The 17,963-nt window shown below is 45.3% G+C and overlaps 1 protein-coding gene and 1 non-coding gene across 5 annotated transcripts in view; one reads left to right on the top strand and one right to left on the bottom strand.

Moving 5' to 3' along the window:
- osbpl7 (oxysterol binding protein-like 7) overlaps window positions 1–17,963 on the bottom strand; it is a 98,135-nt gene that overhangs the window by 31,985 nt on the left and 48,187 nt on the right. For 3 of the 4 annotated variants that reach the window (XM_078529325.1, XM_078529322.1, XM_078529323.1), the window contains exons 9-10: window positions 17,334–17,417; window positions 3,709–3,859 (exon numbers count right to left, since the gene is read on the bottom strand). In XM_078529325.1, the coding sequence (XP_078385451.1) occupies window positions 3,709–3,859; window positions 17,334–17,417 (235 nt within the window). The remainder of the gene's footprint in view (window positions 1–3,708; window positions 3,860–17,333; window positions 17,418–17,963) is intronic. The other variant, XM_078529326.1, reaches the window with a different exon arrangement.
- trnal-caa (transfer RNA leucine (anticodon CAA)) lies at window positions 6,471–6,552 on the top strand. Its single transcript has one exon. It is a non-coding gene; the product is annotated as a tRNA-Leu (tRNA).

The raw sequence follows: 17,963 nt of genomic DNA, 5'->3' as shown, positions 1-17,963 counted from the left end.
GAATTACAGACCAATCAGCCTAACATCAGTAGTGGGGAAAATGCTAGAGTCTATTATAAAAGACATGGTAACAGAACACTTGGAAAGCATTAACAGGATTAGACAAAGTCAGCATGGGTTTATGAAAGGGAAATCATGCTTAACTAACCTACTCGAGTTTTTTTTTGAGGATGTAACTAGAAGAATAGGTAAGGGAGAACCAGTGGATGTGGTGTATTTGGATTTCAAGAAGGCTTTTGATAAGGTCCCACTTGAGAGGCTAGTGGGCAAAGTTAAAGCACATGGGATCGGGGGTAATATACTGGCATGGATTGAGAATTGGTTGACAGACCGGAAACTGTGTGGGGGAATAAATGGGTCTTTTTCTGGGTGGCAGGCAGTGACTAGTGGTAGCTGATCAGCGGTGACCAGTACCGCAGGGATCAGTGCTTGGGCCCCAGCTATTCACCAAATATATAAATGCCTTGGATGAGGGAACCAAATGCAATATTTCCAAGTTTGCTGATGACACAAAACTGGGCAGGGTTGTGAGTGGTGAGGAGGATGCAAGGAGGCTTCAGGGTGATTTAGACAAGCTGTGTGTGTGGGAAAACACATGGCCGGTGCAGTATAACATGGATAAATGTGAAGTTATACACTTCGATGTGAAAAACAGACAGGCAGAGTATTAGTTAAATGGTGATATATTGGGAAATCTGGATGTACAAAGAGATCTGGGTGTCCTTTTACACCAGTCAATGGAAGTAAATAGGCAGATCCAGAAAGCAAATAGGAAGGCAAACGATATGTTGGCCTTCATTGCAAGAGGATGTGAGTTCAGAAGTAGGAATGTCTTACTGCAGTTATACAAGGCCTTGGTGAGATCACAGCTGGAGTATTGCTGGCAGTTTTGGCCTCCCTACCTAAGAGAGGACATACTTGCCATAGAAGGAGTGTGGCAAAGGTTCACTAGGCTGATACCAGGGATGGCAGGACTGTTGTATAAGGAGAGATTGGTTCGACGGGGCCTGTATTCACTAGAGTTTAGAAGAATGAGAGGGGATCTGATTGAAACTTATAAAATTCTAACAGGGCTAGACAGACTGGATGCAGGGAGGATGTTTCCCCTGGTTGTTGGGTCTAGAATTAGGGGCCACAGTCTCAGGATACGGGGCAGGCCATTTAGGACTGAGATGAGGAAAAATTTCTTCACTCAGAGGGTGGTCAACCTGTGGAATTCTCTACCACAGAAGGCTGTGGAGGCCGGGTAACTTGACTGTATTCAAGAAAGAAATTGATAAATATTTGGATATTAAGAACATCAAGGGGTGTGGAGAGAAAGCGGGAATATGGCGTTGAGATAGAGGATCAGCCATGATCATATTGAATGTCGGAGCAGGCTCGAAGGGCCGAATGGCCTCCTCCTGCTCCTAGTGTCTATGTTTCTTGCAAAGTATCCTGATGAGTGCAAGACGAAAAACTTCAACATGTCACTTTTTTCAGCAATACTCAGGTAAGCACTTCTCAATTGGGCTTATCTTCTGGTTTTGGAATTGTTACCGGTTTAGCAACACGGTATTTTTATAAATGGATGATATTAATTTCCCGTGGGGGATGTCTGTGATCAATATGTTAAATACAAGTTATTTTCCTTTCTTATAGACATGATAGCCAAAAATGTGGATGAGTGTTGCAATTGCATTGAGACAGCTGACAGCATGGGGTGAATTTTATGGGGGTGGTGGGGTTTTGGGGGGGGGGGGGGGGGGAATGTATTCATTGCTGTTCGCCCCCCCCCCCACCTCCCCCAACACCCCTGGTCGAAGGGTGAGCCAGCACTTTGCTGACTTTAAACCTGGCTGCTCTGCAGCCATAATAAACTGGGAACGGCCTTAATTACTTGAGGGTGGGTCTTCTGCCCCTCAGGGACAGGAAGTCCCAGACCCTAGAGGGCTGCTGGCCAATCAGATTGGCCGGCAGCTCTGTGGTCCCAGAAGCAAGAAGTAGTGGCCTTTGCCAGGGCGACACGGTGCCCAGAGAGAAAGAACATGGAAACTGGACTTGAAGGTGAATCTGGGCATTTTGGTTGGGCAGGGATTGGGGACACCAGCAAGGAGCGGGGTGGAAAGGAGGACGAGGGTAGGGGAAGGAGGCAGGGAGGCACAAAGGTGGGGTTCCACCTTGGGGGTGGTTTACCCCAATGGGCACAGGGGTGCTACACCCCAACCCCCCACACCCCCAACAACCCTCCCACCCCCACTAAAGGAGGTAAGACCCCTTCCTTCCTGTCTTCAGTCCTTGCAGCAAAACCTGCCAGGCTGGTTGCCTTCCTTCCGCCCTCCTCAGCACTATAGCGGCGGAGGCGGAATGAGGTGGGTTGGGGGCAGACAGGAAGGCCAGTAGAGCTGACAGAGTCACTTAAAATTAGGAAGTGCCTGACATCAAAGTATAAGCCACAACTGTGAAATCAGGAAGCGAGGCTAGTGGGCAGGAAGCCTGTGCCTGACACAAGATTGTGTGCCGTAGATCATACATTGAAGGCTTCAACAACAGGACAACTGCCAGTTGGCATCAACAAATCTTTTAAAAGCCACGCTGGTAGAAGGCCAGTCTGGCTACTGCATTCCCTACTCATGGGAGCATGCGTTCAGCATCTGTGAAGGACACTTCTTTGTAACACAGAAACAGGGGTAAGATTACTCAGCCCCTCGAGCCTGTTCCAACTCTCAATTAGATTATGTCCAATCTGTATCTCACCTCCATTTACCCTTTTTTGTTCCAGATCCCTCTTAATGAAATAAAGGCAAAATACTGCGGATGCTGGAAATCTGAAACAAAAACAAAAAAACGCTGGGAAAACTCAGCAGGTCTGACAGCGTCTGTGGAGAGAAAGACAGAGTCCATCGGACTCGAAACGTTAACTCTGTCTTTCTCTCCACAGATGCTGTCAGACCTGCTGAGTTTTACCAACTTTTTTTTGTTTTTGAGTTCCTCTTAATGAAGATATATCAATGTCAGTCTTGAAAATTTCAAATGCCTTTAGGGGAAGAGAGTTCAAGGTTTCCACTACTTTGTGTGAAGTACTTCCTGATTTCTCTCTAAATGGCCTAACTCCAACTTTAAGATAAAAGCCCCCATGTTCTGGTTTCCCCCACCACAGGAAAAGGTTCCTCAGTACCTACCCTATCATTGAAACGTATAAAATTCTGACAGGGCTGCTGTTTCCTCTGACTGGGAGGGGTAGGGTCTAGAACAAGGGGTCACAGTCTCAGGACACAGGGTAGGTCATTTTGGGTTGAGATGAGGAGAAACCTCTTCACTCAGAGGGTGGTGAAGCTGTGGAATTCTCTACCGCAGGAGGCTGTGGAGGCCGAGTTACTGAATATATTTATGAAGGGAATAGATAGATTTATAGGCTCTAAAGGCGTCAAGGCATAAAAGGAGAGCGCAGGAGTATGGTGTTGAGATAGAGGCGCGATCATATTGAATGGTGGAGCAGGCTCGAAGGGCCGAATGACCTACTCCCACTTTCTATGGTTTTCTATGTTTCTAAAACCTTTAAGTTATTTTAAATACAGCGCTTTGATGATCCTTCAACTCTTTAAATTGATGCGAATATAAGCCAAATTTATTTCCAGCTGGCTTCACAAGTCATCCCTTTAAATCTTGGTGACAGACTGATGAACCCGTGCTTGAAGGCCAAACTCTCACGAGCATCCCCATCATTACCTTTCTGTGATACACAACAGAAATCCTGCTGCAGCTGGAAGTAATCTTCTTTTACGGTCAGGGGGACGGAGACACTTTTCAAGTCCAGGCAGTCCGGTAAACTGGGCGTGGAAAGGTGCAGCTTCGCTGAACGCATGACATCGGAGGAAGCCTGGCACAGAAAAAAAATCAAGTCTTAGGATCCAATATCCATGGATTCTGATCATTCAGACAATGGAGAAATTCCTGCCTGGCATAGCCTGATGAGCATTAACATTCTGCTCAAGAAACAAAACTGGTCCAGGCTGTAATCTATAAAAAGTGAATCGTACAATATGTATTTTCCGATGTAATAAGGCAGAAGCTGGATATAAAAAATGCCTGTGAGCATTTTCCTCCCGTCATGACAATGCTATTAAGTCTGTTGCTCTCAGCATGAAAGGTTTCTCTGTATAACCTGCAGGCATAGCTTTCATCATCCTGTTAGCTTTTATGCCTCACATCCTCCCTCAATTGTAGACCTCCATTACTTTATGAGAATTACTGGCAGATTATCCAAAAACAATAGCAACCTCTCAAATGCAACAGCAGTGTGCAACGAGTCAGATCCCAGGTTCTTTTCTGAGGCTTTACACACACCAGAATCTCAGAATTGTTATAGCACAGGAGGTGGCCATTTAGCTCATTGAGTCTGCACAGGCTCTCCAAATAAGCAACTCACTTAATGCCATTCCCCTGCCTTCTCCTCGTAACCCTGCACATTCTTCCTTTTCAGATAACTGTCTAATTCTTTCTTAATGAATTGATCGATCCTGCCTCCAGCACACTCTAGGCCATAACCACTTGTTATGTGAAGAAATTTTTCCTCGTGTTGCTTATACTTCTTTTGCCAATTGCTTTAAATCTGTGTCCTCTCATTCTTGATCCTTTCATGAGTGGGAACAGTTTCTCCCTCTCCAGTCTGTCCAGGCCTGCCCATGATTTTGAAGACCTCTGTCAAATCTCCTCTCAGCTTTCCTCTCTCCAATGAAAACAGTCCCAACTTCTCCAATCTATCTTTGTAACTGAAGTTCCTTATTCCTGGAACCATTCTCATGAATCTTTTCTGCACTCTCGCCAATATCTTCATGTCTTTCCTAAAGTGCAGTGCCCAGAACTGGGCGCAATACTTCAGCTGAGGCTGAACTAGTCCCTTATACAAGTTCATCATAACCTCCTTGTTCTTGTATTCTATGCCCCTATTAATAAAGCCTAGGATACTGTATGTTTTGTTAACTGCTCTTTCAAACTTTCCTGCCTCCTTCAATGACTTATGCACATATACACCCAGGTCCCTCTGCTCCTGCGCACCCCCCGCCTTAGAGTTGTATCCTTAATTTTATACTGTCTCTCCATGTTCTTCCTACCAAAATGAATCACCTCACATTTCTCTGCATCAAATTGAATCTGCCACCTGTTCGCCGATCCACCAACTTGTCTATGCCCGTTTGAAGTTCTACATTATCCTCTTCACAGTTCACATGCTTTCAAGTTTTGTATCATCTGCAAACTTTGAAATTGTGTCCTGTACACCAAGGTCTAGGTCATTAATATATATCAGGAAGAGCAAGGGTCCCAATACAGACCCCTGGGGAACTCCACTACAAACCTTCTTCCAGCCCAAAAAACATCCATTAATCACTACACTTTGTTTCCTATCACTCAGCCAATTTCATATCCACGTTACTATTTCCCTTTGATTCCACCAGCTCTACCTTTGCTCATAAGTCTGTTAGGCAGCATTGTATCAAATGCCTTTTGGAAGTCCATGTACTCCAAAGCAACAGCATTGCCCTCAACAACCTTCTCGCTCACCTCTTCAAAAAGCTCCAGCAAGTTAGTTAAACACAATTTTCCCTTAACAAATCCGTGTTGGCTTTCCTTAATTAACCCGCATTTGTACATGTGATTATTAATAGCCCAAATTGTTATTTTTAGAAGTTTCCTCACCACCGAAGTTAACCTGACTGGCCTGTAGTTGCTGGGCTTATCTTAACACCTTTTTTGAACAAGAGTGTAATATTTGCAATTCCTCAGTCCTCTGGCACCACCCCCAGATCTAAGGAGGATTAGAAAATTATGGCCAGAGCCTCTGCAATTTCCACGTTCACTTCCCTCAGTATCCTTGGATGCAATTCATCCATTCTTGGTGCTTTATCAACTTCAAATATAGATCGTCTAGCTAATACCTCATCCGTAACAATTCTAAATCATTGCAGCATATTAATTACCTCCTCTTTCACCAGGGCTTAGGTAGGGAGGGGTGGAGAGGGGGGAGAGGGGGGAGAGGGGGGAGAGGGGGGGAAGGGGGGAGAGGGAGAGGGGGAGGGGGAAGAGGGGACGGGGGGGAGGGGGAGAGGGGACGGGGGGAGGGGGAGAGGGGACGGGGGGGAGGGGGAGAGGGGACGGGGGGGAGGGGGAGAGGGGACGAGGAGTGGGTTTAAGGGAGGAAGCGGGTAGGAAAGATGAGGGCATTCACTCTAAGGGGGGCCACCCCATGATCCGCAATGTTCAGTCCCTGAAGAACACCCCCCAAACCTTCTCCCCGCTCTTTAACTATTTCAGGTTAAAAAATTGGGCTTCCCGCTCCCACCCTGCTGCCCACATGGTCTGGACAGCACATTCTCATGGTCAATTGGTTTGATAACAAGCCTAATTGACCCTTTAACTGTTGATTTAAATATTGCAGGAGGGCTGCCAATTTCAGCACCCGCCTGCCTCCCATATAATGGGGTTGAACACTCGTAGTCGTGGCCGAGTGGTTAAGGCGATGGATTCAAAATCCATTGGGTTCTGCCCACGTAGGTTCGAATCCTGCCGACTACGTTTCCTCATTATTCCCGATTTCAACCAGAATAAATTATAATGGGGTTGAGCTCAGGGGTGGGCGGGGAAGGTGGTGGGATGGGTGCCCACCCCATTTTACGTGCTCCCACCCCCACGGAAAACACGCTCACCAGGGGCACGTAAAATGCAGCCCCTTATATCCAGTAATATTTGAAACCCAGCCCTGCCCATCTTTGAGCCAGGTCTCTGTTACAGCCACATCACACGCCAATTTGCACCTGTAACTCACCAATCCTATTTACCACACTCCGTGCATTCACATACATGCACATTTACCCTCATGCAGACTTTACTACCTTCTCCTTTACTCTGACCCCACATAATAACTTACTAATCCCTACTCTAGTGCCAACTATCTCTCAGTCTTGTGCACCTCGGTATTCCTCTCGGGTATTTCCTCCTGGTTCCCATTCCTCTGCCAAGTTAATTTACACCTTCCCCAAAAGCACTAGCAAGTCACCCTGCAAGGAATTCAGTCCCGGCTCCGTTTAGGTGCAATCTGTCTGGTTGTACAGGTCCCATCTCCCCCAGAGCTGGTCCCAATGTATCAAGAATCTAAAGCCCTGCCTCCTGTACCATCTTTCCAGCCAGGCATTCATTGGCTTTACCCTCCTATTTTTCTGCTCATTTGCACGTGGTACTGGGAGTAATGCGGAGATTACTACTTTTTGAGGGCCTGCTTGCTAATTTCCTACCTAGTTCCCTAAATTCTGACTGCAAGATCACATCCCTCTTTCCAGCAACGTCGCTTGTACCAAGTTGGGCCACAACTGCTGGCTGTTCCCCCTCCTCCCTCACGGTGCTCTGCAGCCGCTCAGTTACATCCCTGACCCTGGCAAGCAAGGCAACACCTTCCCGGATTCACGTCTGCAGCCGCAGAAACGCCCTTAACTATCAAATTGCCCATCGCGATTGGTCTTCCTTGCGCCCCCCCCTGTACAGCTGTGCCACCTGTGGTGCCATGAACTTGGCACCAATTCCTATACAAAATACAGGGACTTGACTTTAATTTGATGGTGATCAGAATCAACATCCTTTTCCATTATGCAAATTAATTGTGCGTTGCTACTTGCTCTATTTTTCCTCTCCCGAAGGTGTTGACTCTTAGTTACTCCCTGCCAGAGATTCTCCAATGCCTTTTCCAAGTGACCATTTCTCACGTCACATCCAGTCCAATGCCGTCTTCATCTGAAGCACCAAGTCGGCACACTTTTCAGGAGTCACTGGAAAGCAGTAAAGGACCAGGAACCATGACTCTCTGCCCCACATCTCTAATTCAGGAACATGGAGGGCAGTTTGCTCCCAACTGTTGCTAACCCTGACATTAAAGCTGACCTTTCAGGTTTATGCAGCTCAGTATCTAACTGCTAAAATTTTTATTCATTCATGTGGGCATTGCTGGCTAGGCCAGCATTTATTGCCCATCCCTAATTGCCCTTGTTCAGAGGCCATTTAAGTGTCACGGGTCTGGAGTCACATGTAGGCCAGACCAGGTAAGGACGACAGATTTCCTTTTCTAAAGGACGTTAGTGAATCAGATGAGTTTTTACAACAACTGACAATGGTTTCATAGTCATCATTAGACTTTTATTGCCATGCAGGATTCGAACCCGGGTCCCCAGAGCATTACCCGGGGTCTCTGGATTACTAGTCCAGCGATAATACCACTATGCCATCGTCTTCCCCGTCTGCTTTAGCCTCCTATTCTTATACTCCAAACCTCCTTAAGTGTCAATCATAGCTCACATGCTAGCACTTTCACCCAACTGTGACCAAGATAAGGAACTCAGTGTAAAGAATCACAGGGATGAGCCGATGCTTTGTTGCTCTAGATGACCAGGTGATGGGAGGGGACACTGCATTGCACTTCAACTCCCATGTAGAATGGTCAGTTCTGAAACACTACGCAACGAGCAGGAAACACAAAGGCGGACAGTAAAAGGTTTTTTTAAGCTATGTGAAACGGAAAAGATTAGCGAGGACAAATGTGGGTCCATTACAGGTGGAGACAGGAGGATTCATACTGGAGAATAGGGAAATGGCAGAGAAAAACAATGGGCTAAATCTTAACTATGTCAGGCCGACGCGGAGACGATCGCCACCTGCGATTGGCTGCTCACCGCCATTTTCCATTGGCAGGCCAATTAAGGCCCGCCCAGTGTAACGCGCGGCTGGTGGTGCTCAGTGCTCCCTGTGCGGGTGGGGGGGAGGAGGGAGAGTTGGGACCTGCACTCTTTCTCACATGCACGCAAAACAGCGCAACAATCTCCCTGAGGCACGGAGCTGTCTCAGGGGGGTTAAGTTGGTAATAAAATTTGTTAATAAAGAAAGTAAACAATTATTTAAACACGTCCCATCAGGTGACAGTGTCACATGAACTGGGACATGTTTGCGCAAAATTTATTTAATTATTTTATAAAACCTTCAGGAAGCCTCATTCTGCCCATGGAGTGCTCGAGCTCTTCGCCTGCCCACCAACTTTAAGGTTGGATGGGCAGCGCTGTTAACAAAGTCAATTACTTTTTTAATGGCCTTAATAGGCCTTTGACCGTTTGGAGGGTGCGCAGCTTCCTCCAGCGCGTGCCCGCTGAACGCAATATTGAAACGACGCGCGATGACGTCGGGACGCACGCCCGATGTCATCTCGCGTCATTTTACACGTCGGCATGTTGGGCCCACCCCCACGCGCCAACGGCAATACTCTGGCCAATAACTTTATGTCTGTCTTCATGATACAGAGAAACTCCCAGAGATACTAGGGAACCAAGGGACTTGTGAAAATGAGCAGCTGAAGGACATTAGTATTAATAAAAAGGTAGTACTCAAAAAATTAATTGGATTGAAGGTTGATAAATCCCCTGGGCCAGGTGAGCTTCATCCCAGAGAGAGTGTTGAAGGAGGTGGCTAGAGAGATAGTGGATGCATTGGTGGTTATCTTTCAAAATTCTATAGATTCTGGAAAGGTTCCTGCAGACTGGAAAGCAGCAAGTGTTTGGGACTAGGGGAGGGAGGGAGAGAGAAAGTGGAGAACTACAAACCTGTTAGTTTGACGTCAGTAGTAGGGAAAATAGTAGATTCTACTCTAAAGGATGTGATGGCATTTTATTCATTTATGGGATGTGGGCATCGCTGGCTAGGCCAGCATTTATTGCCCATCCCTAATTGCCCTTGAGAAGGTGGTGGTGAGCTGCCTTCTTGACCCGCTGCAGTCCCCCTGATTCCCATTGACTCCAGTTTTGATAGGGCTCCTTAATGCCATACTTGTTCAAATGCTGCACTGAAGTCAAGGGCAGTCACTCCCACCTCACCTTGGGGCTTCTGCTCTTTTGTCCCTGTTTGAACCAAGGCTGTATTGAGGTCGTGAGGTGAGTGACCCTGGCAGAACCCAAACTTAGTGTCAGTCAGCAGGTTATTGCTAAGCAAGTGCCGCTTGATAGCACTGTTGATGATCCCTTCCATTTCTTTACTGATGATCGAGAGTAGACTGATGGGGGCAGTAATTGGCCAGGTTGGGTTTGACCTGCTTTTTGTCTACAGGACACACCTGGGCAATTTTCCACATTGCTGGGTAAATGTCATTGTTGTAGCTGTACTGGACAGAGCACAAGTCTTCAGTACTACTGCTGGAATATTGTCAGGGCCCATAGCCTTTGTAGTATCCAGTACCTTCAGCTGTTTCTTGATATCATGTGGAGTGAATCGAATTGGCTGAAGACTGGCATCTGTGATACTGGAGACCCCCAGAGGAGGTCAAGATGGATCATCCATTCGGCCATCCAATCTTCTGGCTGAAGACTGTTGCAAATGCTTCAGCTTTATCTTTTGCACAGATGTGCTGGGCTCCTCCATCCATGTTGAGGATGAGGATATTTGTGGAGCCTCCTGCTCCATTGAGTTGTTTAATTGTCCACCACCATTCACGACTGGATGTGGCAGGACTGCAGAGCTTAAATTTGATCTGTTGGTTGTGGAATCACTTAGCTCTGTCTATCTCTTGCTGATTATGCTGTAGTAGCCTGTGTTGTAGCTTCACCAGGTTGGCAGTTCATTTTTAGGTATGCCTGGTGCTGCTCCTGTCCCGCCCTCCTGCACTCTTCATTGAATCAGTGTTGATCCTCTGGCTTGGCGGTAAGGGTAGAATGGAGGATATGCCAGGCCATGAGGTTACAGATTGTGGTTGAGTACAATTCTACTGCTGCTGATGGCCCACAGCACCTCATGGATGCCCAGTCTTGAGCTGCTAGATCTGTCTAAAATCTATCCCATTTAGCACGGTGATAGTGCCACACAACACGATGGAGGGTAGCCTCAATGTGAAGACGGGACTTTGTCTCCACAAGGACTGTGCAGTGGTCACTCCTACCAGTACTGTTATGGACAGATGCATCTGCAGCAGGCATGTTGAGGATATGGTCAAGTATGTTTTTCCCTCTTGTTGGTTCCCTCACCACCTGCCGCAGACCCAGTCTAGCAGCTATGTCCTTTAGGACCTGGCCAGCTCAGTCTGTGGTGGTGCTACCGAGCCACTCTTGGTGATGGACACTGAAGTCCCCCAACCAGAGTACATTCTGTGCCCTTGCCACCCTCAGTGCCTCCTCCAAGTGGTGTTCACCATGGAGGAGCATTGATTGATCAGCTGAAGGGGGGCAGTACACAGTAATCAGCAGGAGGTTTCCTTGCCCATGTTTGACCTGATGCCATGAGAATTCATGGGGGCCGGAGTTGATGTTGAAGACTCCCAGGGCAACTCCCTCCCGACTGTACACAGGACATATCCAGGGACGGTGATGGTGGTGTCTGGGACATTGTCTGTAAGGTATGATTCCATGAGTATGACTATGTCAGGCTGTTGCTCTCCCAATTTTGGCACTAATCCCCAGGTGTCAGTAAGGAGGACTTTGCAGGGTCGACAGGGCTGAGTTTGTCGTTGTCGTTTCCGGTGCCTGGGTCGATGGCGAGTGGTCCGTCCGGTTTCATTCCCTTTTACTAACTTTTTAGCGGTTTGATATAACTGCTAGGTCATTTCAGCGGGTATTTAAGAGTCAACTACATTACTGCGGATGGTCACATGTAGGCCAGACCAGGTGAGGATGGCAGATTTCCTTCCCTAAAGGACATTAGTGAACCAGATAGGTTTTTATGACAACCAACAATGGTTTCATGGTCATCATTAGACTTATCCATTTTTTTTAATTGAATTTAAATTTCACCCTTCGAACCCAAGTCCCCAGAGCATTACCCTGAGTCTCTGGATTACCAGTCCTGTGACGATAACCCTACACCACTGTCTCCTCTCGATTGGACACTTGGAAAATAATGATATGATTGGGCAGAGACAATATGGATTTATGAAAGGGAAATCATGCTCGACAAACCTGGTGGAGCTTTTTGAGAATGTTACCTGTAGCACAGATTAAGGAGAATCAGTGGATGTGGTGCATTTGCATTTTCAGAAGGCTTTTGATAAGAACCCACACAGGAAGTTAGTAAACAAAATTAGAGCACATGGGATTGGGGGAATCTGCTGGTATGGATTGAGAATTGTTTAACAGACAGAAAACAGAGTAGAAATAAACAAGTCATTCTCAGGATGGCAGGCTGTTACTATTGGGATACGGGTACCGCAAGGATCAGTGCTGGAGCCATAGCTGTTCACAATCTATTTCAATCTATAATTGCTGATGACACAAAACTAGGTGGGAATCTAAGTTGAGAGGAGGATGCAAGGAGGCTTCAATGGGATTTGGACAGGCCAAGTGAGTGGGCAAGAATATAATGTGAATAAGTGTGAAGTTACCCTTTTTAATAGAAAAAATACTGAAGGGAAGAGTATTTCTTAAATGAAGAGGGGTTGGGAAGTGTTGATGTTCAAAGGGTCCTGAATATCCTTGTTCATGAGTCACTAAAAACTAGAATGCAGGTGCAGCAAGCAATTAGGAAGGCAAATAGTATGTTGGTCTTCATCGCAAGGGACGAGTACAGGAGTAAAGATGTCTTGCTGCAATTGTATACAGCCTTGGTGAGACCACACCTGGAGTATTGTGTACAGTTTTGGCCTCCTTATCTAAGGAAGGAATACTTGCCAAAGAGGGAGTGCAACAGAGGCTCACCAGGTTAATCTCTTGGATGGCAGGGTTGTCTTATGAGGAGAGATTGAGGAAACTGCACTGAAGAGTCATATGGACTCAAAACATTAACTCTCGTCTCTCTCTCCACAGATGCAAGACAGAAATCGATAGATTTCTGGATATAATGACAATAAGGGGTATGAGGATAGTGGGGAGAAATGGCAGAGAGGTGGATGATCAGCCAGGATCTGTTTGAATGGAGGAGCAGGCTCAACAGGCTGAATGGCCTATTCCTGCTCCTATATTCCTAACTTATACTTTTTACAAGAAAAAGAATTAAACCTCATGGGAAAGGAGAGGACAGTAGGAAGTGGGAAATAGGAGCAGGAGCAGGCCATTCGACCTCTCAAGCCTGCTCCGCGTTCAACTAGATCATAACTGATCTTCTACCTCAAAGCCACGCTCCCGCACGCTCCCATATCCCTCCAGTTAAATATGCTTTAAAAAAAATCCAGTCCTGTGCATAAGGCCAATGTCAATTGTTGGAACAGGTAAAGGAAAATGACAAGTTAGCACTTCTCAGTTGGGTTTGTCATCTGGCTGCCAGTTTGACTGGCAACACAGAGATAAAAACAAAAAGCTAAAAGCTACTGCGGATGCTGGAAATCCAAAACAAAAACAGAATTACCTGGAAAAACTCAGCAGGTCTGGCAGCATCGGTGGAGATTTCTTCTCCACCGATGCTGCCAGACCTGCTGAGTTTTTCCAGGTAATTCTGTTTTTGTAACTGGCAACACTGTTGTTTTAAAAGATTATATTAATTTCCCAAAGGATGTTCACGATCAATTGTTAAATACAAGATTTCTTTCTCTTACAGATAAGCTATCCAAACACTACTGGGACTTGAGCACTAAAATCTAGGCTGACGCCCCAGTACTGAGGGCTGCACTGTCAGAGGTGGTTTTCAGATGAGATTTAAAACCGTTTGCCCTCTCAGGGTAAAAGATCCCAAAACACCATTTCAAAGAAAAGTAAAAGCAAATCCCCAGCGTTCCAACCAATATTTATCCCTCATCCGACATCATAAAATTGATTATCTGATCATCATCAGATTACTGTTTGTGGGATTTTGCTCTGCACAAATTGGCTGCCATATTTCCTAGACTACAACAGTTGACTACACTTCAAAAGTACTTCATCGGTTGTAAATAGCTTTGGGATGCCCTGTGTTGTGAAAGGTGCTAAATAAATCTTTCTTCTGCCACTTGCGTGATGGGGAAACCCAGTTTAGAATGCTTGCTTTTTCCATCCTTCACCTCCAGAACACAGGGAGACCTAATCCTCTCTCATTCCTGCAGCAACTTTCCGGGAGAAGAAAACTAACACCTATATAGCAGTTTTCACGGTCTCAAGACATCTCAAGCCTCTTCGCAGCCAATGAGTTACTTTTAAAATCTAGCCACTGTTGCAATGTAGATGAACACAGGGGCTGGTTTAGCATGTAGCAAGGTCCTGCAAACAGCAGTGACCAGTTAATTTGTCCAAATGTGCGGAGCAAGCTAGGGGCACTGGTTAGGGAATCTTCCACAAAATATCGTCATGACGTCTTTTATTCATTTATGGGATGCGGGCGTCGCTGGCTAGGCCAGCATATATTGCCCATCCCTAATTGTCCTTGAGAAGGCGGTGGTGAGCTGCCTTCTTGAACCACTGCAGTCCACCTGCCCTGGCAGACCAGGCCTCAGTTTAATACCCCATTGTAAAGAAAGCACCTCCAACAATGTAGGACTCCCCCTGTACTGCACTCAAGTGTTAGCCTAGATTATGAACTCAAATTCTGGAGTGGGGTCGAACTTCATTGACTCAATGAGGGAGGGAGTCCTACATTGTTGAAGGTGCTTTCTTTAAACACGTAACCTTCTGACTCAGAAGCAACAGTGCTACCATTGTATCACATGGCTGACATTATGGCCAAATTCCTCTGTGAAAATGTTTTACAGAAAACAATCTAATAGGTTGACACTCTAGGGAGTTGCACATTACAGCAAGGAGCATAAAGCACCCATTGTGTGAGATCATATCGAGATGACCATTCCCTTCAAATTCTAACATGCAGATTGAAATCAAATTGAGAGTCATTGTCCCACAAGTGTTTGTATGAAATTCGTTCAGTTCTTATTTCAATGAAGGCCATTTAAAAAAAAATAATAAAATAAGTAGATTAGTTCGAGAAATAGTTGAGGAATCTCATAAGGACATGTTCACAAGCTTGTTCTTAATGTCACACAGGGCGAATTCAATCCCACAATGTCTTGGAAACAATGCAATGTCATGAACTTAATTTATTCAAAAGACAGCAGGACATGACTCAGAACGTTTGAAATAGACGAGTCAAGTTAGATTTACAATGATTTTAAATAAGAGACCGATACTAAAAAAAGACCAATGCAACAACACTCCAGCTCTTGTGGCTTTTCACTTCAAACTTCACTTTCTGTTCTGAACTGCTTATTTTTAAACTTAAGCTCTATGCAAGTAAGCTCTATACAAGATCAGTAGCCAACAAAGAAAACAAGTGAATTTCCCCAATTTTCCTCCCTCTTCTCGAGACACAGCTTGAAATGGAATGACTCCAGAGACTTGAATAAAACATTCGAGGTATCACGCCAGTGCAGTATTGAGGGAGTGCTGCACTGCTGGAGGTGCTGCCTGTCAGGTGAGATATTAAACCGAGGCCTAGTCATCCTTTTTAGATGGATGCGAAAGACCATATGGGACTATTCGAAGGTGAGCAGGGGAAAGTCTCCCTAGTGTCCTGGCCAATATTTAACCCTCAATCAAGACTGGTTCCTGCAAAAAGAGGCTGAGCAAATTGGACTTATATTCTTTGGAGTTTAGAAGAATGGGAAGTGATCTCATTGAAACACACAAGATTCTGAAGGGGCTTGACAGGTTAGACATGGAAAGAGTATTCCTCCTAGCTGGGGAAATCGAGAGCATGGGGGCAGAGTCTCAGGATAAGGGGCCAATTATTTAGGATGGAGAGGAGGAGAAGTTTCTTCACTCAGAGGGTTGTGAAGCTTTGGAATTCTCTACCCCGGAGGGCTGTGGTTGCTCCATTGTTGAGCATATTTAAGTCTGAGACAGATGGATTTTTGGTCTTCCAGGAAATCAACTCCACTTTCCCACCCATGGAGTTGCTTCCCCATGATCGTATCAAAAGGTGGAGGAGGCTCGAGGGGCCATACTGTCTACTCCTGCTCCTATTTCTAATGCACTTATCACTAAAGGAGAAACTTGGTAATTTTCACATTGTTGTTTGTCCTGCTGCGATTTTCTGTGCACAAAATGGTCGCTGTATTCCCCACATTACAACTGTTAATGCACTTCAAAAGCATTTCGCTGTGAAGCTCTTTGCAACATCCAGAGGTCATGAAAGGTGCTACATAAATGCAAATCTTTATTTTACTTTCATAATTCTATCCCCAAATTGTTAATCTTAGAATCATAGAAAAATTATAGCACAAGCAGGAGGCCATTCTGGCCATCATACCCAAATCAATACGAGGTCCTCAACTGCAGCAGTCTATTGTAATCCTATTTCCCTGTATCTTTTTATATTCTTCCATTCAACCACACAAGAAAACTTGTCTTCTTACGACACCCATAGATCTTTATTGCTGAATATTGCTGAAGGGACATGTTACCGAAGCTTTTCGTCTTACGCTCATCAGGACAAATGCAAGAATGCCAAATTTCAAACAATCACAACAATTTATATCACAGGAGAAAAGGATGCTGATTGGTTGGCAAGTCAACTTAGATTGGCCAAGGCATCTACTGTTAGACTTGAATCTATGATTGGGCAGCACTTGCTGAACAATCCTGAGTGTGCCAATAGCTACACTAACAACCAATTTAAGATAATCAGTCAAGCTTGTAACGTGGCTCATTCACACTTGCTATAAGTGACATACATTCAAATGTTGGGACCCGCTCTACGCAAACAAAAAGAATATGTTCAAGCCTTGCACCTTTTTTGAATTACCCAGGAGACTGGGGAGCCTATAGTTCCCTATTGCTTTCTCAATGGCACGTTTCGGCCAGAGTCCACTTGCCAACCAATCAGAAGCCTTTTTACATTTAGAGTAAACTGTTGTGATCATTTGAAATTTTGCATTCTTTCATTTGTCCTGTTGAGTGCAAGATGAAAAGTTGCGCAACAGGTCTCTCTTTTCAGCAATATTCAAGTTCTGTACTACCAAGCAACTGTAACTATACCAAGTTGGAGCTGGAATATTGAATGATTTTTCTCTACTCCACAGTCCTAGGATCCCGAGGCTAAATGTATTGTCCTGACGACTGATATCAGCTAAGCTAGCACAAACTCGGAATACCTCTGACTGACTACAATGGGCAGTTCATTCACAACTAAGCTATTGAGGGAACTGCAGGAAAGGGAAAGTTCAGAGACAAAAGACCATCTTGCTCTACTTTCAACACAAATATGAAGGTCTAGGATAAATTGGGTCCTTCTGCACTAACTTACAAAATTGTGCGCTAAAACTGTTCTCAAAGTGACAGAATATTGGGCTTATACATTCCATAAGACCTTCAGGGACACTTCCAATCAGAGTAGAGTGGTCTACAATCTATATTTCAGGCAAGTGACCCACCCATCAAACACATTACCTTGTTCTCATCCTTTGCGAAGCTTTGGGTGCACCATATCTTAGAGGAGCGTTTTTCCTTTTTTGGTTTGTCAGCAAGGAAACCCTGGGGCAATTCGAAAAGCATAAATTTAAAAAGATGGATGTAGCAGATTGATATTACCACAGCTGTTTTTTAAAATTCAAACCATACTCAGGTTGGGAACCCCATTAACTTTTGGGAACTGTGCTAGATTACAACACAAATTGCTAATTTTAAATGATTGCACAATGTTAGACCAAAGCTCTTCTACTTTTTTGAAAAAAGCACTAGCAAAAACAGTCAAACACAGCCTGACACAGACAAAATTCCCAAAATACGTTGTCTTTTTAAAAAAAATGTTCCCTTTTGATTTCCACACCTGTCTCCGCTCTGTCTTCTTTCCTTAAGGCAGTGACTCCTGTACCGTGGGGTTGTTTTACAGGCGGGAGCCACTCTCTGGTTTTTTGCTGTTATTTATGGGGAAGCCCCGCACAATGGACACTAATTCACACAAGCACTTCCAGGTTAGGGGCTGCTGTACTGCATTCAGGAGCCAGGGAACCCACCAATTACTCCCCTCCCCAACCCAGAGGCATCACAGCCAGTTGTGGCACTGCATTGCTGCTGTGG

The sequence above is a fragment of the Cetorhinus maximus genome, chromosome 25 (assembly GCF_964194155.1).
Source record: "Cetorhinus maximus chromosome 25, sCetMax3.hap1.1, whole genome shotgun sequence".
Lineage (NCBI taxonomy): Eukaryota > Metazoa > Chordata > Chondrichthyes > Lamniformes > Cetorhinidae > Cetorhinus > Cetorhinus maximus.
Note: the sequence above shows the minus strand (reverse complement) of the source record. Positions and strands in the feature narration are given on the sequence as shown.